General features: G+C 48.4%; 1 protein-coding gene across 1 annotated transcript in view; it reads left to right on the plus strand.

The window, feature by feature from the left end:
* LOC146184437 (aurora kinase C-like) overlaps positions 1-25,780 on the plus strand; it is a 185,972-nt gene that overhangs the window by 156,183 nt on the left and 4,009 nt on the right. Inside the window, exons 6-7 of the mRNA XM_084608535.1 lie at positions 9,494-9,642; positions 10,168-10,399. Of these exons, the coding sequence (XP_084464661.1) occupies positions 9,494-9,642; positions 10,168-10,399 (381 nt within the window). The remainder of the gene's footprint in view (positions 1-9,493; positions 9,643-10,167; positions 10,400-25,780) is intronic.

Genomic DNA, 25,780 nt, shown 5'->3' on the forward strand with positions numbered 1-25,780 from the left:
ACAAAATACTCGACGAGCTAAGATCTGAAGAACTAAATTGGCAGTAAAGAAAGAATAGAAAGAAAGCAAGGGTCAACATTGAAACTATATCTACGAACTTGAAACAAGGTGTAGTCCTCAGAAAGAAGCGTCCCAAAATCAACTTTCAGCCCGCGGAAGCTGTGCTTGTTAAAGCGGCAGAATATTTTAGAGAGGAAACCTTATTCTAAAACTACAGGCACGGCTACCGCCTGGGAGAAATATTACACTGCCGCGGCTAATTACGATACCGAGGTCATCAAAACTAAGAATAACTTCTACTCATCCACCTTGCCTAACATGCTGCATGAAAACCCGAAGCGTTTCTGGAAAACTATTTGCCCCTCCACCTCTAGCATAATTTCTCTGACTGATAATTCTGGTGTTTCCTCTTCTGAATCAGAGGTTCCTAATATTCTAAATGATGCATTTTGTTCTATATTCACAAACGAACCTCTTAATAACCTCCCTGATGCACCCAGTTTTCTTCACACACCTATGGATAACATTGCATTTGAACCGCGCGGCATCGCCATGGTCATCGATAAACTAAAAAATTCTTCATCCGCTGGTATTGACGGCATCAATGCCAAAATCCTCAAAAACACCAAAGACCTCTGCAGTATCATATTGTCTCTGATTTTTCAGCAGTCATATTCTTCGTGCTCATTACCACGGGACTGGCGCATTGGGAAGGTCATTCCAGTCCACAAGAAAGGTAACAGATCTTCACCACTTAACTATAGGCCAATCTCAATAACCTGTGTTTGTTGTAAAATTATGGAACATATCATATATTCTCATACTGCCAAGTTTTTATCATCTCGTAATTTTTTTCATTCTAACCAACACGGCTTTCGTAAAGACCATTCCTGTGACACGCAACTTGTTCTTTTTCTTCATGATATACACGCATGCCTAGATCGTAACATTCCCACGGATTCAATATTTCTGGATTTCGAAAAAGCATTTGATAAAGTCCCGCACGCGCGCCTAATTTTTAAACTGTCACGCCTAAACCTTCATCCCCTAGTTCTGGATTGGATTCGAGCCTTCCTTACTGATCGTTATCAATTCGTTCATGCTAACTCACACTCGTCATCCCTCTCCCCTGTCTTGTCTGGCGTCCCTCAGGGGACCGTTTTAGGCCCTCTTCTGTTCCTTATCTACATAAATGATTTACCCTCTAACATCAGATCTAATGTCCGACTCTTTGCGGATGATTGCGTCATCTACCGCCCAATACATAATTCCTCCGACGCCACCATTCTTCAAGAAGATCTCGCACGCGTCGAAGAATGGTGTAGTACTTGGCTCATGTCCCTAAATAGCAGTAAAACGTCACTTATTTCTTTCCATCGCCGGCGCAACCACCGTGAAAATACTTATACAATTATCAACAATCCTATTTCATCCGTTGACTCATACAAGTATCTTGGTATCCATTTAAGTAAAGATTTAACCTGGTCGCATCATATTCACCACATCACCAATTCAGCCAATCAAGTTCTAGGGTATTTGCGCCGTAACCTATCACTAGCTCCCCCTCCCATTAAGCTTCTTGCTTACATAACTTTCATACGTCCTAAACTTGATTACGCATGTGCTGCATATGATCCCCACTATACTAACCTAATCACCACGCTCGAAGCAGTCCAAAACCGCGCCGCCAGATTCATTTGCTCAGACTACTCTCGCTATACTAGCGTTACAGCACTAAAATCTCAGCTTAATCTCCCAACACTGGCCTGTCGGCGTAAAATCGCCCGTCTTTCGCTGTATCATAAATTTTATCACACTTCCGATCATGAAACTGCCCCGATAACACGCGCTCATCGCTTTTCTCGTCATAGTCACCCTAACGCCGTCTACCCTGAACGGGCCCGCACCGAAACATATAAAATGTCATTTTTTCTTCGAACAGCCAATGACTGGAATGACCTTCCATCCGAAGTGGCGGCCATCACCAATCGTGTTCTATTCAAAACCGCCATTGAAGACCATCTGTGTTCGTATTAACTTTTTGTTTGCCCACCCCTCATGTAATGTCCCCTGTGGACCCTTGAGGAAACAATAAATAAATTCTCAAACATGTGTTAAATTCTTCGAGAGTGATGTTCTCTAAAAATGCCCCAAAACTGCCTAAATAACGCACTCGCGTTACTTTTAATATATATGAATTTTCATTAGCTATCTGGTTGACACGATGGGATAGAATTATTTAGTTCTCTGGAGGGAAACGCCTTCGGTGCGGGGATTATATGCTAGAATAATAAGGCATAGAATGTCTGAAGAATAGTTTCTGATCAGTGCTTAGGAGAACGCTGTCAAAAGCTGTAGTCAAATTCATCATTATGAGCCATGTATTGCAGCTTTCGAACAAAAATAACTTCCATAGAGACCATCGTTATTGTGCAATTTCAATTTTGTTACCATATATGCTGGCTACACATGAGCGCATATTCATTGCACTGTAAGTAATTGTTTTAAATTTTTATTTTTTTTCGTTTGCCTTGCCACATGTAGTGCTGTTGATTTTTTTCATTATCTTCCACGTGCACACAACGTTTCGGCAGTGTGCGATTTACGTCGCATTAGAATACGAACCATTCCGGTACAGTTCAGATTTCTTTCCTTGTCAAGTGAATTAGCTAGACATAGCATAGAATATATGTTGCTTGTATTTTTCTTTAGCTGAAATATTTTATGCGCTGCTACACCGACGGCCAAAGTCGTTCAGTCTTTATCTGTCTATTGCTGAAGCCCACAGCAGAGCGCTAAAGTGTACAGGATTAAGATGCAAATTTGAGTATAGCAGATATTAGACAGATAGAAAGATTAGAAAGATAAACACAAAGCAGAAAGAAAATCAACGTGCCGATGGTGGGAACCGAACCCACGACCTCCGAGTATCGCGTCCGGTGCTCTTCCAACTGAGCTACATCGGCCGCTGTCCCCCCTGCTACTTTCTTCGGTATTAATGTTGTCTGTATACGAACCTTGGAAGTGTTTACCAGCGCCACCCTCAGACTTAGCGGTGGACGTGGAACGTCCTGTGTTAACGCCATCGGTACGTAGTTTTTCTTTCTATTTTCTGTTTATTTACCTCTCCCCTAAACAGATTACATTACTAATTTATGTGATTACTGAAGTAAAAATTAAAAAATAACGACAAAGTACAACCCCCAATGCTTTCCTTGGCCTCGCTGACTTTTGGCTTCTTTCCTTCATGTATTCTAACGAGCACCCTCAGTTCCCCTTAATTTATCTGCTTGTAGCTTACGGGGGTCTCGGTTCTGGCAGTCTTCAAGCCATAGGTCGCGTAAGAGGGTTCTAGCACAGCTTTCGCCCTCGCTCTTGATCACCTTCTACGTGACGCTGGCGGTAACACAGTACGTTCCACGGCCACTGCTGAGGTTGATGGTGGCGCTGGTGAACACTCTCAAGGTTCGTGTACGGACAACATAAATACCCAAGAAAGTAGCAGGGGGATAGCGGCCGATGTAGCTCAGTTGGAAGAGCACAGGACGCGATATTCGGAGGTCGTGGGTTCGGTCCCACTATCGGCACTTTGTTGTTCTTTCTACTTTGTGTTTATTTATCTTTCCCCTAAACAGATTACATTACTAATTTCTGTGATTAGCGAAGTAAAAATTTAAAAAACACGAAGTACAACCCCCAATGCTTTCCTTGGCCTTGCCGACTGTTGGCTTCTTTCCTTCATGTAATCTAACGAGCACCCTCAATATATATTTACAATACACACACGTGTTTTACTTAACAATGTCATATCTGTTCATAAAAGTTTGGAAGAGAATTCGCCGTAAGGAAGCATAGCTCTACTGCCTTGTAATTTGAAAGAGGTAAAGTAATAATAGTAATTGGTTCACAGGGAGAGAAAGGCGCAGTATCTGTCACCCTTGTTTCTGTGGACGCCTAAACCGCGCCGTAAGGGAAGGAAAGCAGGGGGAGTGACAGTTGAAAGTGAGAAAGAGGAGCTGTGGTAGAGGATTACTGAGCCATATTGACCACCTAAGGGTCATTGCCGTAAGCTGAGATCGCACAGTGAGCAGACACCTCTCCGTTTCGCCTCCATCGAAACGCAGCCGCAGGCGGTAGTCCGGCACAGTAGTCGCGCATCTCAACCACTGCACTACCGCAGAGGGGCTTGAAAGAGGTGAAGGTTTTCGTTTACTCCTGCCTATTGTTTCTGTTTTGAGCTACACCTTGGTGCGGGCTTCTTTTACACACACAAATTTTCAAAGAAGACTTTTCTTTAAGGTGTGTATTTTGGAAAATTCGTGTACGTAGAGGAAGCCCGCAGCAAAGAGTAGCTCAAATCAGAAACAATAAGTAAGTGAAAACCTTCCCCTTCAATGGCGAAAACTATGGATGGATGTAGGGCCCTCACACAACACTGAAGGCATGGACATTATATCATTTGTATGACCATCCTACGTCAGTCGTTCTGAAAAGCCATTCTTAAACCTGGACATCTAGATTTTTGTTTTATTTAGGTTATTATTGTGATCAGTTCCTTTTCGGGCGTAAAATGATGGAGTTTGCTCTATTTACAACTCTGCATATCTTCTCATTTGCATTCCGGGCATGTTCGAGCTGTGGCTGTAAAATGCATCCTTATTAATAAATATTGTTGACCCATTAATGAGATCAAATTTTTTTTTTGGTGTTTAGTTAACATTTCAACCTTTTTGAAAGTACTACACGGAAGCTGTTTTTCCAAAACTTCTCAAGAGTAGATTGGCAAACGTCCTTCAAAATTCTGTGCAATAAATGAGCAGATTTACAATGGTGCATATGGGCTATTATAAAGAGCCATGTATTCAAGGCAGCGTATTGTTTTTCATCAGCATCTATCCTATCTCATGCGTACAGCTGCAAAGCTTAGAGCTCAGAAACAGGACGCCAATGGGTAAATAAAGAGAAGCGGAATAGCAGCTCCTGCGTAGGCGCCAAATGAATAATTTCTGTCATACTTTTTTAAAAATTAGCTTGCAGCCATATAACCACTGCTCCTTCGATTCCTTCCGCCAACAGGGAAATGAAATTCCCTTCGTGTGTTCAAAACATTTTGCAGTCCGGTTTCATGAGCACTGCTTCTGATGCTATACTAGGAATACCCAATTTGACATCAATTATTGTGATGAATTATCTTAGCAGGTTGAGGTATTGTTGGAGATTTTACTCGGGGCCCACAAGGGGGGGGGGGGGGGGGGGGCTTACGCAGCCAGCCCTAAGCTCAGAAATAAGTCACTTTGCCGAGGTACCCTTGTATATATTGTTATCGGTGGGTTTCGAGGTATGGCTGTAAACCAAATGGCTCTCAGAGCGGAGACAGACGTCCAGGCTACCAGGCCACGGCTGCAGCTTTATGCCCACTTGCCGCTCCCAGTCGAGTGCTAAGAAAGAAGCACGACACACCTGCTCCGCTGTGTAATGCGCGCGTATCTAGCGCCGCATCTGGCAGTGGAGTTTCGCTTTCGGTCCCGTGCGGAACAAGAAGGCTTTCACAAATAAATGTAGAGTTACTTAATCATATGCGGTTGTGTGGCGCATATATAAACAACTACAGCTATTGAGCGCCAATGACAGGGTAAATATCTATATTTGCTTAAAAAATTGGTTTTCTTGAAAAACGTTAAAACTTGCGAAAAATGAACAACAGTATATTCTCCCGAAAGCACTGCCGGATGAAATGGGATGCGTTCACTTTAAAATAATTTAGTTGGTTATACGATGTTTCATGGCGCATCAGCAACTACGGCTATGATGCGCCAAAATAAAAGGATAGATATCGTGATAACTATAGACCAGATTTTTCAGCCGCTCCCGGTCACGGCCATTTTCTATACCGGGTAACCCGCCGGCGGGGAGCGCTATCTTGGGGACTCTGGTGCCGCGGTTTGTCCCGGCCGTGTCTGCACGGTAGCCCCTTTAGCTAGCCTTCGGGCGCTAGAAAACATAGCAAAAATATTTTCGCCGCAAGATGGTATTGAAGCAGTTTATTTGCATTGCCGTAGAGCTAAAATATCGATTGACTTATGTTCACATAAAACGTTTGTGAACTGCAGACATTATTCTTGTGTCTGACATGCATATATTTCCACTTCCAACGCGTGCTTCTTCCTTTAGTGTTGTCGTTTGCGTCGTGTGCGCCAGTGATATCAACAAATTATCGCTGCGTTCATCTGAGTTGACCAGGTAACGGCAGGCAAATATTGTTGCGCTTTATTTATAAACTACGCCGTATTAGGACCGTTCCTTTTTATCCCTGGAACTTTGTAGCGTCTATCAAACTGCGGCGCCTTCAAGTGAAGCATGGTGAAACTTTATAAATCGCCCACGTACATTCTCGCACATGCCAAAGAAACAGCAGCAAAGAAATGCTAACTGGAGCAAAACAACTCAGTTTTCATATGGTATATGAAATTAAGCTTCCAAACATTGGCATGGCTATGAGACACGCCGTATTGGATGACTCTCGCTGTCGGCTGTCGACTGATTGCGGTTTTTTGGCGCGCGCTGACAACGCTGTGCGATCGAACCTGTCTTCAGGCTTAGCAGTCAAGAGCCCAAATCACAGAGCTGGAGGGCACAAGCCCATTTCACGACTTGTATAATTAAGACTGGAAAAAGCCACCTTTCCCTAGTGTTACAGCGACAAGACGAGTATATTTAATTTCGATGGTATCGATGTGTGAAATCACTGCTTAGGCGCTTGGGGCAGCTCATAGCATGTAATGAAATCGTGTTTGTTGCGTCCGAGGTATATACTAACAGCAAAAATCTACTGCGTTCAACCGTTGGCCACGCAGACTTCTCTCTGAAATAAGTAAATAACAATTAGAAGTCCTGGTAGTCGTACTTAGATTCCCTTAAAGAAAAAATCAAAGCCGAACACAACCACTGTTGGCCAAAAAAATACGTTTTGCGTAAGCAAACTTCATTGCGAACATCGATCCGGTTAAATCTGACACCATGGAGTCAGGTGCAAAAATCTGCATCCTCGTACGCAAAATCAAAATGTAAAAAAAACGTGGATTTATCACCTGTAAGGCACTCCCCTTCCCCGCCAAAAAAAATAAAAAACCATGACTGCTGCGCTTAAACGGTGATTTACAGTTCGTAGCCACGCGTAGTATATACCCTCGTATATTGCGTCACCGAAGCAATAGGGCGCTTCAAATTGTTGAAGCATTCTCACACAGCTCACACCTACACGCATAGGTGGTAGAGCGCGTGAACGACACCAATTGGAGCGCGCGCTCACAAATACGTATTCAACGCGAAGCGCCCGCCCGATCCGCAGTCCCCTGGCCCCGCGCGCCTGACAGATGACCCCTGGTGTCGAGAGAAGGAGCGCGCTAGCAGACTGCGAGTGAGAGTAAAACAAAATTGGTCTATAGTCGGCATAAAATATTTAATCTCTCGAAAAACTTTATTACTTGTGAAAAATGAGCAAGTGCGTGTTCTCCTAAAACCGTGCTGGATGAAATGGAATGCGATGGATCTAAAATAAATTAAAAAATTTTTCCTCAGGTCTTCGAACTTTCGGCATGTGATTAAAATGTGGTTTACTCATTTACTTTGAGATCATCCCCACAGATTTCACATAGCTATTTACCTGTCTTTATGAGTAAGAATTTGTGCGTAAGGTGTGTGTGCCCCATACGTAGACGGCGCAAGACTACTTCAATGAAACGTTGCTGAAGTTGAGACGATTGCCATTCTCCTAACATGGGGTTTATGGTATGCAGCTTGTTCTTTGTTTCATCTCACAAACAGCCTGCCGCTTGGCGCTTATTTTGCTGCCCATTATTTTATGTAATATCTATGTGGCTTCTTCACCTGTTTTATTTCTATTGTTCTGGCTTGTGCTGCACACATGTCTGCTCTCTCACTACCCTATTCCCAACATGACTGGGGACCAAGTAGAAATTTATAGAACGTTTTTGTGGCATGACTGTTACTATGTTATATATTATGTTTCCTTTCTGTGGCTCAATAGCATTTCTAGAAATTAACGCATCAAGCGCACTTAAAGAGTCGGTGTATATAATAATAGTTTTGATGTCTTCAGTCTTTATTTGTCCATAGTGACACAAACTGAATAACATTCTGCTGTAAAAACAGATGTGCACCCAGAGAGTCGTTTTGATTTCTTAGTTTCATCCTGCCCTATCGTACTTCCGACCGTGTTTAGTTTTCGAGCAATGTACATAGAAGGCAGTGTAATTCCTATATTTTCCCTCTAGCCTCACGTATTCTTGTATTATCGAGTTCTAGTAGTTTCTGCGTTTTCTGAAATCATCTTAGTGTGAGGCCAGAAACATCAGGGAAGGTGTACCATAGTGGTAATGGTTGTCGCCTCGGGGCAGTTGTTAGTATCTCATTATTATAACAAAGTTTTAGCATTTTTCTTCGAAGCGGAGGAGAAAATAATTATATAAACACAGGTCTTTATTACTAACGGGGCACTACACTCCCTTCTATGATTAGGGAATATATAAGTTTTATTTAAACACTGAATTTTTTTTTCGGTGAGCTGTTCTATCAATTACTACGTCTTAGATGTATATTGATGATCAAAATGCCTTACAATGCTATGCCGAAGGAAACGTTAGTGAAACTTCAAAATGTTGAGCTATCACTTCATCGGAGCTTGCACTCAAAATATCAAAAGATTTGGTTCCCAGGTTTTTAACGTCCAATGGCAACCAAGAAAGCCTTCGTGGACGATGTAGTGCAGAGCTCTGGGAATATTGACTACCTGGGGTTCTTAAAAAGGCTATTATATCGTAGACTACTCAGGCTACTGGTGTTTTGCCTTCGCCGAAACACAGCCGGCGAGACAAGAATCGCCCCCGGATCGGCTGCCTGATAAGTCGAGTGTTGTACCAGCTGAGCTTTAGCGGTGGGATAAATATGAAAAGCCAACGATGAGCACCTTTGGATATTTTGACACTCCCTATTTAAGCAACGGTTTAGGCAAAATAAAGCAGGCCACATACATCTAGCTGATTGGAGAAACTACGGAGCCTGGATAGAGCCTCCCGGAGAAGTATGACTGTTAATAAAAAAACTGCCTTTTCTATCCCCTTAAGAAGTGGAGCCTATAGCTATTTTTAACAACGTTCTTGGCGTTCTTGAATTGTATTCGTTTGGATTGTCCTTAACCTCGATTTTGGCTACCTTGATCGAATCCCGGCCGTGGCGTCCACTTTTCCATGGAAGCAAAAAGCTTGATAGCCGTGTGCTGTGCAATGTCAGTGCTCGTTAAAGAACCACAGGTGACTGAAATTTCCGGAGCCCTCCACTACGGCGTCAATTCTAGCCCGAGTCTCTTTTAGAAGGTAAACACAACCAAACCAACAAAGCCTAACCTCAAATTTCAATTTCTGCGTGCCTCGCTGTATACGCTCCTTACGATGCACCCTCCCCTGCCTCCATGCAGTATACGTACCAGATTTGTAAAGCACTGAGCTATTGTCACGCCCGAAACATCATCCACCGTGACATCAAGCCTGAGAATCTTCTTCTCGGCTCCAACGGCGAAGTCAAGATTGCAGACTTCGGCTGGTCTGTTCATTCTCCATCATTAAGGTACGCATTCTGGCCAGCTTTAAGTTGGCATTGTTTGCCTTCTATAGTCGCCACACACGTTCACCGTACCGTAATATTTGTTGGCTGTTTACCCGGTGTATTGGATAGAGAGCTGCTTGATTTGAACGAACTGCCAAACAATGAATTAGGGTGCGAAAGCAATGAATATTTGTGACCATACGGTTGGCCTGCTTTAAATACTGTTTCACAGTACAGTGTAGTTCCGCGATGAATTAACTGGATAGCTCACTAGAGCTCCGCCCTTTGGTTAGTCTGTGAAGTCTTTCTAAGCGTCAATCCGCTTATGCTATACAGTCAGAAGTCATGATGAGGAAACAATAACAGGCCTGCAGGCGATCATGAACATACAAGCGGGGATGAATGACAGCAAATGGGATGTAAAACCATGTTAAACGAGAAATTCAGAGGCTCACCACTGATAATGAATAGGAGTATAGGAAGTGCCTAAGTTCCTGTTGCGGCACATTTAAAATGCGCACATACTGAATCTATCAATATGTGCAGGCGAAAAACACTCTGCGGCACCCCGGAGTACCTCTGCCCAGAGATGCTCTACCGCATAACGTATGACGAGAAGATCGACTTGTGGTGCTTGGGCATTCTTATCTTTGAAATGCTCGTAGGCTGCACGCCTTTTAAGTCACGCACAAAAAATGAAACTGAGAAACGGATTAAAAGGAACACAGTGGTATTCCCCGAGCATGTCTGCACCGAAGCTCGTGACGTAATTCAAAAGGTAAGCATTCGCAGCTTTTCGTCTAGCGTGCGGTTGGTGGCTGCAGTTTGTATCCACCCTTGTCCGCGCGAATGATACACGTGTGCTCAGCGGTCCGCACTGCCGTCCTCTACAGTAGGGAGCACTTAACGCGAGACTGTCAGTTGCTGGTATCATGTTCCTTGATCACAGGGAGATAACGTTACTTCAAAGATTCATAATAACTCATATTTCCCTCTTACAACCAAAGAAACAGTATGGCAAAATTGCCGTTTCCTATTTAATGAACTCTTGCCTTCGTCTGCTACCTTACGCTTGCCAACATCTTTTCAGCCACCGGCCTGTTTTAGGGACTGCACATAGCTACTTACGAAATGAGCTTTGCCAGGATTTAGCCTATGCCAACTGCGCATATGCGATCCTTAACCAGGATATGAGGATGCAGCGACGAATACAGTTGAAAGCACGATCGCGCAGAACGTATTATTTGTACTGTAAGTGGATAACCTCAACATCGCAGGAACTTAACCAATTGAGCAGGCTACTCGCGCTACGCATGTCATGTGATATACCATGCAAATTCAGCTGATCAGCGAGGATAGCACGGTATATGTCATGATTAGCCCTCAGTTTCAGAGCCCAATGTTATGTTATAAAACACGTGCATAATTCCGTTCATGAATTACGTTATTGTGAAAAAAGCGGATAGCCGCCTTGTTCTTTATTTTTCTTTTCTTTCTTGCTTCTTTCCAGGTTTTCCAATGTACAGTCGCGTAAAAGTATAGGTCGGATGAAATGCCCTCAAATGTTCCTTCAGTCCTTCAGATGCACATTATTACCTTGGGGTGGTTTATGGCCGTTAAGTCTCAAAGCGACTCAGGCTCTGAGAAAGGCCACAGTAGAGGGCTCCGAATATTTCGGCCACCAGGGTTCTTTAACGCGCACAGAAATCGCACAGCACACCTTTCTTTTCGCCTCCATCGAAAAACGGCCGCGCGGCCGAGATTCGATCCCGCATCTCTGAGCACAGAAGCGAGCGGCTTAACCGCTACTTCTCCGTGGCGGAATTTCACACAACTGTCTGTCTGTTCAACATATCCCTTAGCACATGATAAAAGGAAGTCAGACCATACATGAAAAAAAATACTTTTGAAAAGGAATTAAATTTCATTACTAAATACTTTGCTGAAAATCGCAGAACTGCAATCAAGTTATATTATTACTTCTCCGAAAAGTAATGGAATTAGATTGCAATTTCTTGTGCTCAGTAATTTCATTACTTTTAAGTTACTTTGAAGTCTTCATCTATGCGATAAGTAAGTAAAGGGAGTAAAGAAAACAACTCTGACGCGACGCACACATTCTTCCATATTCCTGCCAAATTCGGCCCCAGAGTACTATTCCCTCCCTGTTTTCTAAAGCTCGTGTCATTACAAACGTAATAGAATAAGAGCAGAAACATGGTCGAACGTCGCTGGGCCAGAGGTGCCTCTGCCGTTTGAAGTCCCCGAAGAAGCTAGGTTATTTACTGCTTCCTTGGTCCCAAGAACCGACCTTGGTACTTTGCGCTCAGTAATGCTCACGCCATGAACCCTTCCGCTTGCATCCCCTCCCTACCCTCTCTCATTCCGTGAAGACGAGTATAAGCAGGCATTGCGGGGCCCGGCCGACGCAACAGGGAGTGCCACTGTGCGCTCCAAACTAGTTTCGAACTTCGACCGTCCTGCACTACCTGTCCATTCGGCAGCCTTTAGACGCCATACCTCCTACTGCTTGAGGAGTAGTTGCAACTACCTGTACGGTAGCCGCGACAAGTGGCTCGGCTGCACAGGACACAGGGGGCCCCAGGCGCAAAGTTCTGCGTCGGCTTTCTCCTTCTTGTCTCCTTTCTTTGTTATGCATTCTTTGGCCGATCCATTATGCTGACCCTGGTTTACCGTACGTCGTTACTGATTTCGCGCCATTTAAGTGTTGTCTATTGAAAGAAAGTAGTTTGCTTTACTGAAAGCAATTTCGAAAGGAATTATTTACTTTCGCTGCGAAATTGCTGCCCAAGACTAATTCAATGAATTACTAAATTACCAGACTGAAAAGTAATTCATTACATTACCAATTACCGAGAAAAGTAATTAAACAGTAATGTCCACAGGTAGCACAGAATGTTCGGCCCCATTAGGTCCGATGTAGGCGAGAGGGGTTGGAGCAGCCATCATAAAACCTGTATCTGTCCCCGATGGGGCAAAAGTGGGCAAGCCCCATTTGGGCTTGCCCCTGTTAGTCCTGCATGGGTCCCAGAGAGGCGTTGTTTGGGCTAATGCAGAGCACATTTCTGCATCCAGACCACAAGGGTCCCTTGTTGGATATATGACGGCAAACCAACCTAAATGTGGGCTCTTTATGGGAAAGCTCTCTTAGATCCGAAGTGAGGCCACCCCATTATATCTTTGGGGGACCAACATCGGCCGTAGTGGGGCAAAAAGACGGACATACCTGCATGCTGCCCTCATCGGCCCCTTGTAGGTTACTTGAGGGCAAGTGAGAGCTCAATTTGGGCAAGCCCTCATGAAGCCCAAATGAGGCAGCCTTAGCTAAACCGCTTTAGGTTCCACATAGGCTGTAATAGGGCTGGAAGGCGGGAGGGCCCGCATGACACCAAAATCGCTCCCTTGTGGTGAATTTGAAGGCATGTGCAACAGCAAGAGGGCTTTAGGTTCAAAAACAACACACATCCCAATTGGGGCTGCCCACACAAAACCGCTGTAGGTCCCACATCGGCCGTAATGGGGCTAGAAGGCGCGAGCACAATTATGTAATCATTCTTTCCAACCTTTATTTATATTAGATATTGCCCTAACTTACTATTATAGATGATTAATATAACAATGGTTGCCATGTTTATTCGGTTACAAAATATTACATGGCTTTAGTTCTCGCGCTCATGCAAATTGCGCTAAAGATACTAAAACATACTGATTGCTAACTGTTGCTCCTTATGTGGTTGCTGTGGACAGCCTGCAACTCTCAGCACAATATTACTGTTCAGAACACGCATCTGCATAGCCTGAACAAGATGTACATAAAGTCGTTTAGGCTAGATTAATGTTATAAATTATTGTAAAATATAATATTGTTGATGTTTAGAAAGTGTAGACATGTATAAAATATTACATATTATGGGAATACATATTGATTGGGAAAACTTGGACTAGGGCTTCCCATCAATTTCCTGCGTCAGACCCCTATGAGAATAATGTGGGCAAGCCCAAGTGCGGCTTGCGCTATAGAACCCGCATCAGTCTTATTTCATTATCTGAGGGGCTAACCGAAATTATATATATATAAATTATTTATTTATTTCAAAAAATTACATACAAATTAGATATTAAAAAAATATGTTCATACAGAGCGGCTGCCCGAATCTGTCCAAAGTAGAACCAACAGGGGGAGTTGGCGGGATGTGCCCTTTTGGCAATGCGGGAAAAATGTAGGCAGCCCCACAAGGGCTGCCTGCATCTGTCCCTAGTGGGGCCCATCGGGACTTTGTTGACAGTCCCCTTCAGGCTTACGTCGGCCCCTCAGCAGCACCCACATTGAGCTCACCGCGGCTGTCCTGCATTGCCTACGTCGGACCCACCGGGGACCACCCTTCATTGCCCAGTTTGTGCTATCTGGGTCCTTACTTTAATTCAATTACTGCCACATTTGACTCAGAAAAAACCGCAAGCACGCAAGATACAAACTCTGATTTGTGATTAATATTGCAAAAAAGGGGCTGTTATGCATTACATATCAGGTTCCCTGAACACGGAGGCAACACCTGGTTAACTTTATATCACAGAAAATACAACTCTAACCCCATAGCGACGGGACACATTTCTTGTTTCCTGGGATAGGCGGTGTTCATAAGATATGACCGCAAACTTCATGTCATCACAGAGATCGCTACGTTCAACGGCCTCAAATCCAGATTAGATATAATGTGTTGACTTCTGAGAAGCTGCTGCTATTACCGTCACCGGAAACCCAGGTGCGCGAAGCTTTTTAACCGTTAGCGCAGTACTTAATTTCACTGAATGAAAGCAAGACAGTAATTCCACAAAAAAGAGACGCTATTGCTGTTCCAGTTTTCGGTGTTTTCATAATGCCACTACTAAATTGTGAAAATGGAATAGCAAAGGGGTGCCTTCGTGCGGAATTAATGTCTTTTTTCCGTCAGTAGGACATACTACTGCTCTACAGGTTAAAAGGCTGCGCACACCTGGGTATCCGGTATCGCTAATAGCAGCGGCTTCTCAAAAGTGAACAAAGTATGTATAATCTGGATTTAAGGCCGTTCAACGCAGCGATCTCTGTGATGACAAGAAGCTTGCTGTCATCTCTTATCAGCACCAACTATCCCAGGAAACAAGAAATGTGTCCCATCGCTACGGTGTTAGTTTTTTCGGTCCCTTTATAGTTGGCTAAATGTGTCTGTGTTCAGCGGAAACCTGATATGCGACGACCTTGCAGCCCCTTCGTTTGCAATATTAATTATAAATCAGTCTTTGTATCCTGTGTGAGTGAGGTTGTGCATGAGTTCCCTATCATTGGTAAGGTATAAGTTAGACAGAAGGACGATGTGTAAACGTCCGTCTGAAGGAACGTTTGGGAACCTCGTCATCCGACCCACACACCCAAGTCGCTGCATATTGCAAAAGTAACAAAGAAAACAAAAGAATAGCAAAAAGATAAAGAAGGTTGCTATCCGCTGTTTTCCCAAACCAACACTGGTTATCACCATCACGTTCGCCTGACACGTAAAGTTAAGGATGCCTAATTATTTTATCCCAAAAGGCCATTTCATCAGCCAGACGCCTGTATCTCATGCTTAGTGTGAACATTTTATGTGAACAAAATTCGATATGTAATGCTAGGCTTTTTCACAAGGTTGTACTGTCTGCTCAGGTACCTTTGGTTGTGGATCGATAGTGTTGCGTGTATATATATATATATATATATATATATATATATATATATATATATATATATATATATATATATATATATATATATTGTTGTGGGACGCTGTGCCCGCCTGGAGATAGACACAGACGAACGGACACCAGGCAAACACCACTTGCCCCGGCGCTCTCCTTTTCTTCTCTACCCCTCGCGCTGGCGCCGCGCTCTCAGCGCGCGCCGCACCATCTTTGCACCGGGGGGGGCGCGGGAAAGAAAGTGTCGGTGAGCTGCTGCAGGCGCTCCACTTATGGGGCGGTAGTTCATGGGGAAGGCAATGAGGCAGCAGGCGACGAGAGTAGTAGTGATGTCCTGGTATCCAAGTCGGAGTCAATGCTGGCGCCGTTGACATATCGCTTAATGTTTGACACATGCTACGGGAAAATGTGGGAGCACAACGCAAGGTCGATGCTCGGAGAGGTCTTCGAGGCGCTATGTCACGGGGCCGAGCCGTTCAACGACACGGTAAGGGCCGCGGTATCGGGCATGAGCTTCGTCGCACGGCCACTCGCGCGGATGGTGCGGTGAACGAGGACCAAGTCACCGGACCGGAAGGAAGGAATTGGTGGGGCTGCCGCATTGGCCACTTGCACACGCGCGTGAGCCGTGAGAAGGTTGCGCTGAGCGTCGAGGCGGGCGTAATGAAGTCGTTGGGCGGAGTCAGTTGGGGACGCATTCTGATGGGGAAGGCCCAACTGCATGTCGAGAGGTGTGGAGGGTGTTCTGCCATAGACGTTTGAGAACGGCGTGACATGTGTTGTTTCTTGCCTCGCTGTGTTGAGTGCAAAGGCTGCCGCAGAAACAAAACGCTCCCAGTTTCTGTGGGACGGAGCCACGTAGGAAGCGAGTATATCCGTGAGGGTGCGGTTAACACGCCCCACGAGGCCATTGCACTGGGGATGATAGACGGATGTAGTGGAATGCGCAATGCCGAAGGAGCGGAGGACTCGCTCAAATTCATGGGACATAAAGCAGCTCCCACGGTCCGTGATGAGGCGTCGGGGCACACCATTCCGAAGACCGAGATGCTGTTCCACAAACAAAACGGCATGGGCGGAACAGGTGTCTGGAACGGGCAGTGCTTCGACCCACTTGAAAAAGTAGTCGATCGCAACCAGAATATACCTGTTTCCGGCGGACGTCTTCGGGAATGGGCCCAAATGGATTCCAAGGGAAGGAAAGCGTAGCAGGGGGCGGCAGAAAGTTAGGTGGGCGGATGAGATTAAGAAGTTCGCAGGGGTCAAGTGGATGCAGCTAGCACAGAACCGGGTTAAGTGGAGAAATATGGGGGAGGCCTTCGCCATGCAGTGGGTATCACCAGGCTGAATATGATGATGGTCCAGTCCATCCAGTTAGAAAGGTGAGCTCGGCGGCAAAAAAGCTTGCGGGGGTGGCTTGGTTATTCGTGTGGACGATTTCCGGTAGTGGCACGTCTGACAGGACGCAACGTGTTCCTTGACGTCTCTGGACATATTAGGCCACCAAAAGCGCTCCGACACTCGTGCGTAGGTCTTGCCGCGACCAAGGTGACCAGCTGTGGGAGCGTCGTGTAGGCCGCGCAAGACTTGCGACCACAGTGTTGCTGGCACCACTGGCAACCACACGGGTGGTCTACCAACGCGCCGCCTCACTTGACACAAGTGATTATCTTTAATTCGATAGACCCGGCGCAGATTACGGAGACCTGCGCAGGCGGCGGTGCCAAGGGATTGGGCTGTGGCCGCAATGTCGGAATCTTGCGTTTGTGCAGCCCTGAAATCCGTCAAAGCCGTCAAGGGACAAGGGTGGCGAGAAAGAAAATCGGCATCTTGATGGGCAGAACCGCGCCGATGCACTATGGTGAAATCGTACTCTTGAAGTGGCAGTGATCAGCGTGCAATCTTGGCACTTAAGTGTTTGGCAGACTGCAGCCAAGTGAGAGCGCTATTGTCCGTGACTATGGTAAAATGACGGCCGTACAGGTAGGGACGGAACTTCCCGACGGCCCAGACAACGGCGAGGCACTCGAGTTCCGAAGAGTGGCGGCGGCGCTCTACGTCGGAAAGCTGGCGGCATAAGCTAGAACTTTATGGTCACCAGACTCGTCTTCCTGCAGAAGGACAGCGCCGAGCCCATCATGGCTGGCATCCGTGTGGAGGATGATGGGGGCCGATTCGTCGTAGTGGGCCAATGTGGGAGGCTTGAGGAGGGCGTGCTTGTAATCAAGGAACGCGAGCTGTTGGACCGGCGTCCAACTCTACGCTGCATTCTTGTTCAGCAGGGCGGTCAACGGAGCGATTCGCTTGGCAAAGTCCGGAATGAATCGACGGAAATACGAAGCAAATCCAAGGAAACTTTTGAGCTCCTTGGCGGTGGTGGGAGCTTCGTAAGCCGTAAGTGCTTTCAATTTTTAAGGGTCGGGACGGATGCCATGCCGGCTCACAACGTGACCCAAGTACGTCACCTCTACAGAACCGAAGAAACATTTCTTTGCCTTTAAGCGAAGCCCAGCAGAGGTAAGGGCTTCGAGGACGAGTTTGAGCAGCGTTTGGCGTTCTTCAAACGTAGCCGCGTAGACAATTACGTCGTCCAGGTAGACCAACACCATAGTCCACGTCATATTGCCTAAGACGTGGTCCATGAGGTGCTGAAAGGTAGCTGGAGCATTCAAGAGACCGAAGGGCATACGGTTGAACTAGTAAAGGCCATCGGCAGTTACGATCCGTCTTTTCCGCATCATCGAGGTGAACAGGCACTTGCCAGTAGCCCGAGAGCAGATCTAGGGTGGAAAATAACGGGCCCCCTTCAGGCGATCAAGTGCATCGTCGAGGCGGGGAAGAGGGTACACGTCGAGGTGAGTAATAGCAATTATCTTGCGATAATCAACGCAGAAGCGGAGTGTTCCATCTTTCTTGCGCACAAGGACTACAGGGGAGGACCAAGGTCTACAAGACGGGGCAATGATTCCCTGGTCAAACATGTCGCATGCATGCTGCTGGATGACTCTCCGTTCGGCTGGCGCTACAGGGCGAGGTTGGTGATGAACGGGCACACGGTTTTTGGTGTTGATCCGGTGTTGGGCCCAGGAAGTGCACCCGAGTTCACCGGCACTTAGAACAAAGCAACTGCGATGTTCCAGCAGCAAGGCCTTGAGAGAGACAAGCTCCGCGTCGGTGAGGGTGGGGCCAAAGTTAAATGTTTCCCATAGTAGGACCGCCGGAGCTGGAGGGTGCTGAGGTGGTGCTTCAGGTTGCAGAGACGCAACCGGTGATCCAGAGTTTAGGATTGAGGCTGTACCCAATTGAGTGCCAGGAGTCAGCACGAGAGGTGCGCGGCTGATGTTAAGCATAAATATGTGGGTCTCTCCTTTGAGCACAGGCAGAAGGTTTCGAGGGGAGGTCATCTCACGGGCTGGAGCTGAACACCGGTTGGGTTCGAAAAGCACGTCCGCTGTGATCTGATTGTAAAGCTTGGCATACACCCACATTGCCGCACCTGGTGGCAGAGTCACGGCGGATGCTACAGTCACGGTAGTGACGTCGATCAGCTTGACTCGACGTGGCCACTTCGTAGCGAGGTAATGAACAGATTCTGAGGCACGCTTGGTCGCCGACACCAGGGACTGCCACAGGGCGACACTGAGACTGGAAATCCGGCTAAGCCAGCCCGGCCCATGGAGAGTTCGGCTCGCCCGTGGTTCTGTTGTGGTAAAATTAAGGACAACTCCGGCTTGCTGGCACCACCCGCGCCCGAGGACCACAGGCCAGATAGGGCTGTCTGCTACAACAAACTCGGTGGAGAGGGTCTTTCCGAGCGCTGTCAGATTGATGATGACACGTCCGACTTGCTCCACCGGGGCGCCATTAAAAGCTAAGAGCCAGGTTTTGGCGGCTGGAAGAAGCCGGTGGGGCTCGTTAACAACAAACGATTTGTCCAGCACATTGATAGCCGCTCCGGTGTCGACCAAGGCCTCTACGTGCCGGTCAAGCAGAGCGACGTCGACGAGTACGTAGAGAGCTTCAGTTGTTATCGACGCCGACGAAAGGACGGGACAAGGAGAACAAAGGAGTGTGGGGACAGACTTTACTCGGCAGAAGGGTGCCCCCTGAGTTCCGGCAAATCGTTTTCCGACGTCGGAAGGCTAGCACAGTCCCTCGCGTAGTGCCCCCTCAGGCCACAGCGGAAGCAGGTCGTGCGGGTGTCATTATGTCCGCGTCGGTTAGAGGCCACTGTAGGTAGTGCCAATAAAGGAGTCTGCACCGAGACGGTGCGCGCGGCAGACGGTGGCGACCCCGGCGTGGCCAACAAAGTCAATTCCGCCTCGATGGCGAGCACCATGGCGGCGCGGACGGACTAAGGACGCCCACAATGGACCAAGCGCTGCAACTCAGGGAGTCGGATGGCGTCGACAAATGCCTCGATGCCGACCAGGGCCATGACGTTCTGAGGTGCCCCCGGAAACGACTGCAGAACCAGGCACTTAATGGCGGCGGGGTCCTGGTATGTCTCCCCGGGCTCTTGACGGCGGGCTCGCAGGCGGTGGTACTGCGCACGGGGTTGACCTGAAGCACTGTAGTGGTAGGACAGGAGGCCCACCAGGACGGTGTAAGAGCGCAGCTGGTCGGGCGGCACGTTTTGCAGCAGCTCAGTTGCGCGGCCTCTCAGTTTGGAGACGAGCATCCATGCCTTCATTTGCTCGTCCCAGCCTGTAGCCATCGCAATACCTTCTAGTTGGATGCAGTAAGCATCCCACGAGATAGTGCCGTCAACATGGGCAATTCCACTACGTCCAATTATGTACCCGCGCCGAGCACGTTAATGGCGGCTGCGACAGCAGGCACAGCTACGGCAGGGCTGGAGGCAGCGGTGGCGGTGACGCCTTAAGACTCATGACCTGCGTTCGGCTCGGCTGGCACAAGGCGACGGAAGTCGCACCGGAGAGCTTCCATCTCCACAGCCTGGGCAGTCAGACGGGCCTCCCATGCCTCGATCCGCTTAGTAACTATATCCAGGAGGCACTCAATACCGCCATCCAGCTGCGGCGATGGTCCGAGCCCCTCCGAGCATCTAGGTCTAGCTGCGCCAGCCGCTGCGTCGTCGGCGCCATCGCCTGGTGGTAGAGTCCGGTCATCTGGCACGTCGGGTCCCTGACTTTCGGAGCGGGTGAGCGGCATGATCCCACCGCTGCCACCAAAATGTTGTGGGACGCTGTGCCCGCCTAGAGATTGACACAGAAGAACGGAGGACACCAGGCAAACACCACTTGTCCCGGCGCTCTTCTTTTGTTCTCTAACCCTCGCGCTGGCGCCGCGCGCTCGTCCCGTGCCTCTTCTTTTTCTGGCGCAGCCCTCCTCGGCGCGCGCCGTAAAAACGTATATATACATACATATATATGATTCGTTTCTGGGGTTTAACGTCCCAAAGCGACTGAGGCTATGGGGGATACGCCGTAGTGGAGGACTCCGGAAATTTCGACCCCCTGTGGTTATTTAACGTGCACTGACATCACACAAAGCACGGGCGCCTTGCTTGTCGCCTCCATCGAAAAGCGGCGGCCGAGGCCGAGATTCGCTCCCGCGTCATTGGGAACAGTGTATATATATGTATGTATATATATATATATATATATATATATATATATATATATATATATATATATATATATATATATATATATATATATATATATCGAAGCCGAGATTCGTTCCCGCGATATTGGGAACAGTGTGTATATATATATATATTGTAATGTGATAGTCAGCACACAGCCATCGACATGCACCAGTGCGTTGTGCGACGAAGACAAAGAAGTACGCTGGGCTCGCCGTTGCAAAGTCCTCTGCTCACAGCTCTCCATCTGAGCGTCAATAAACGCCCTATTACAATTGGTGGAGGTGCGGGGTACGATCCCATCCAAACTGGAATTGCGAAGCCGTACACTGCCCTCTACGACCGCCATGCAAGACGAGTCCACTTCGACGCTGCCGGCCGTTCCACCCACGATCGTGTGTTCTGGCGTCGTGCGCCAGCGTGACCCTTGCATCTTCAGTGGCACGGCCGATCAAGATGTCGACGACTGGCTGTCATCGTATGAAAGAGTAAGCAGCTACAACAAGTGGGATGACTCATACAAGCTCAGTAACGTCATATTCTATCTGACGGACGTGGCGAACCTCTGGTTTCGCAACCATGAGGCTGACCTGTCATCTTGGTCGACGTTTAAAAAGAATTTCGCGGAAGTGTTCGGCCGCCCGGCAGTGCGTAAGCTTCGTGCCGAACAACGTTTACACAATCGTGTTCAGCGCGCTGATGAGACCTTTACCAGCTACATAGAAGACATCGTTGATCTCTGCAAACGTGTCGACCCGGCCATGCCGGAAGCGAACAAAATCCGCTACATCCTCGAGGGCATTACTGAGGACGCCTTCCAGATGCTGGTAGCGAAAGATCCCACCAGCGTTAGTGAAATCGTCAAGCTTTGCCAGAGCTACGACGAGCTCCGCAAGCGGCGCGCTTCTAGGCGCCGCTCCAGTGTGTGCGACGAAGGCGTATCCGCATTAGCCCTGGGTGGTTCGCCAACTTCTGAAGGGAGCCCGCTGAATCAACAGATCAAAGATTTTATTCGTGAAGAGATCGCACGTCAACTCTCACTCCTTCCCCATTTTCAAGACTCGGGCCGCCTCGTTCCTGAACTGGCTCCATCTTTGGCCCCTACTATACGCCGTGCCGTGCAAGAACACGTCGCTGATGTTTTGCCGTCCAACCCCGTGCTGCCGCCTGTGACGGCACCTCTCACGTATGCCCAAGTAACGGCTAGGCCACCACCTTCGCCCACGTCTGGCTCCTACGTGCAGGTCCCTACCTACCGTTCACCGCCGCTTGCTGAGCCTTCGTTCCAAGCCCCGCCCTCAAGGTTCCGCCCACATCCTATGAAACATTGGCGTACTACGGACAACCTTCCGATTTGCTATGCCTGCGGTCGGCCGGGCCACGTTGCACGCCTTTGTCGCCAGCGCCTCCAACCTTCACAGCCTGACATTCGACTTTACCCGTACGATACCGACTCACGCTCGCAAATGATTCCGCCCGGTCCTCAATTTGTCTCACAAGATCGCCAAACCTATGCCACTCGTCGATCAAATTCTCCTCGGCGCCGATCGCTTTCTCCAATGCTGCGACGTCCTACCAGCACCGTTGAGGGAAACTAACAGTCGCAGCTCCGGGGGCAAGAACTGCGCTTGTTTCGAATTCCTCAAGTCCTCCGCGTCGTCCCGCTAATGCTATCAAAGTTTCTGTAGAAGGCGCCACAGTTCTCGCTCTCGTCGATACCGGTGCAGCCGTCTCCGTCATCAGTGAAGCACTCTGCCGTCGAATTCGCAAAGTGACCACTCCGATTTCCGACTTTTCGCTCCGCACCGCCTCATCACAGCACATTCAAACCACCGCATCTTGCACAGCCCGTGTGCTCATTCAAGACGTCTTGTACCCCATCGAGTTTATTGTTCTGCCGAACTGCTCGCATGATATCATCCTCGGATACGATTTTCTATCGACTCATCAGGCCGTTATTGACTGTGCTCGTGCGCAAATTGCCTTGGCCCCCCTCTATGATGCCCCCTATTGCGATACCCCTCCCCGCACTGCAAAACTTCTCGTCGCCCATGACACCGACATTCCTCCGTTTTCTGCTGCCCTCGTACCACTGTCTTGTGAGTGGGTAACTCCTTTGACTGCGATTTTTACGCCTTCCGAAGCCGCCTCCCGTCATCCCTGCCTCCTTTTTCCGTTCGCAGTTCTCGAAATTCAAGACGGCAAGAGTGCACTTTATGCCTCGAACCCATTTTCTTGCTCAGCAGTTCTGCTCCGTGGCGAATGCATTGGACGTCTTGAAGAGCTTGATCCCGGTCATATCACCACTCTTGCTGACTCAACCCCCTCCTTCGACGTTAGTCTGTGCTCTTACGATGTTGCGACCGCTTCGACGCCCTCCGACGTTTTCCAACATGCTATTGATGCTGATCTTCCACTTGCGCAACGTGATCAACTTGTCGCCCTCTTGCAGAACTTCGCTTCTTCATTCGACCTTCCTCAAACTCACTTGGGCCGCACGTCTGTCGTAGAGCACACCATCGACACCGGTAAAACCGCACCTTTGCGCCAGCGCCCCTATCGCGTGTCGGCTTCGGAGCGCCAAGTAATTGCTGATCATGTAGACGACATGCTCCGTCGTGGTGTCATTCGGCCATCCCACAGTCCCTGGGCGTCTCCAGTTGTGTTGGTACCTAAGAAAGATGGCTCCTTCCGGTTTTGTGTCGACTACCGCCGGCTCAACAAGGTCACGCGCAAGGACGTCTATCCTCTGCCACGCATCGATGACTCACTGGACTGCTTGCAGGGCGCCGAGTTTTTCTCCTCGTTGGATTTACGATCTGGCTACTGGCAGGTGCCAATGGATGACGCTGACCGCTCTAAAACTGCCTTCATCACACCAGATGGATTATATGAATTCAACGTCATGCCCGTTTGGCTTTGCAACGCCCCGGCCACATTTGAACGCCTCATGGACACTGTGCTTCGCGGATTCAAGTGGCGAACCTGTCTTTGCTATCTCGATGATATCGTAGTCTTTTCTACCGATTTTCAATCCCACCTGCTCCGACTGAAGGACGTTCTCACTTGTCTCGCTACCGCCGGCCTCCAACTGAATCTGAAGAAGCGCCGCTTTGCTGCTCGCCGACTAACTATTCTAGGTCATGTCGTTTCTAAGGATGGCATTCTTCCCGATCCCACCAAACTTCGTGCAGTTGCCGAATTCCCACGCCCAAAATCACTGAAGCAGCTACGAAGTTTCATCGGCCTGTGCTCCTACTTTCGCCGCTTCATCTTAAATTTCGCCTCTATTATTGCTCCTCTCATCCAGCTCCTCTCCGGTAGCTCCGACCTTTCCGCATGGACACCTGCTTGTGATGACGCCTTCAACACTTTACGCCGTCTTTTGGTTTCGCCTCCCATCCTCCGCCACTTCGACCCGAATGCGCCAACTGAGATCCACACTGACGCTAGCGGTATTGGGATAGGCGCCGTTCTCACCCAACGCAAACCTGGTATTCGAGACTATGTGGTGGCGTACGCAAGCCGCACCTTGACCAAGGCAGAGTCCAATTATTCTGTTACGGAAAGAGAATGCTTGGCCATTATTTGGGCCATCGGCAAATTCCGTCCGTATGTCTATGGCCGACCATTCTATGTGGTCACTGATCATCACGCTCTGTGCTGGCTGGCGTCCCTCAAGGACCCGTCCGGCCGCCTTGCTCGCTGGGCTCTTCGCCTCCAAGAGTATGACATTCGTGTCATATATCGCTCAGGCCTCAAGCATACTGACGCGGACGCTCTTTCGCGCTCACCGCTGCCTCCCTCTTTGTTGTCTGATGAGGTCTGCACCTACGATTTGTCTTCGCTTGCCACTATCGACGTGGCCACGGAACAGCGGCGCGACCCATGGATATCTACACTTCTGGACTTTCTTTCAAGTCACTCTCCAGGTCGTTTGTCTAGGGCGCTTGCCCGCCAAGCTCAGCATTTTTCAATTCGTGACGGGCTGCTCTATCGCCGCAATTATCTTCACGACGGAAGGAAATGGCTTTTAGTCATCCCCCGTCATCTCCGCGCCGAAATATGTGCTGCTTTCCATACTGATCCGCAGTGCGCCCACGGCGGAGTGTTGAAAACCTACACACGCTTGCGTCTACGCTTCGTCTGGCGTGGAATGTACCGCTTTGTCCGCCATTTTGTCCGCTCTTGCCAGTCTTGCCAACGCCGAAAAACTCCTCTCAAGTCTCCTGCTTCGTTGCAGCCGTTGCCCTGTCCTGCCCGTCCGTTTGATCGTGTCGGCATAGATCTATACGGTCCCCTTCCTACAACTTCAGCTGGCAACCGCTGGATTATCGTGGCAGTGGATCATCTGACCCGCTACACTGAGACATCATCATTGCCCTCTGCTTCCGCACGCGAAGTGGCTGCCTTTATTCTGAAAAACCTGGTCCTTCGCCATGGTGCCCCTCGCGAACTGCTCAGTGACCGCGGACGCGTTTTCTTATCAGACGCTCTTGAGGCTCTCCTGAAAGAATGCCGCATCATACACCGCACCGCTACCTCGTACCACCCTCAGACGAATGGACTGACAGAACATTTCAACCGCACTCTCGGTGACATGCTGGCTATGTACGTGAACACCGACCATTCCAATTGGGACCAAGTTCTACCGTTTGTTACTTACGCATATAACACCGCGACACAGGCCACTACTGGATTCTCTCCATTCTTTCTCCTTTACGGGCGCGAGCCACCCTGTACTATGGACACACTTTTTCCCTACCGCCCTGACGTTTCCGAATCTTCCCCGCTATCCGATGCCGTCACGTACGC

This window comes from Amblyomma maculatum, chromosome 7 (assembly GCF_055883805.1).
Source record: "Amblyomma maculatum isolate TAMU_Amacu chromosome 7, ASM5588380v1, whole genome shotgun sequence".
NCBI lineage: Eukaryota > Metazoa > Arthropoda > Arachnida > Ixodida > Ixodidae > Amblyomma > Amblyomma maculatum.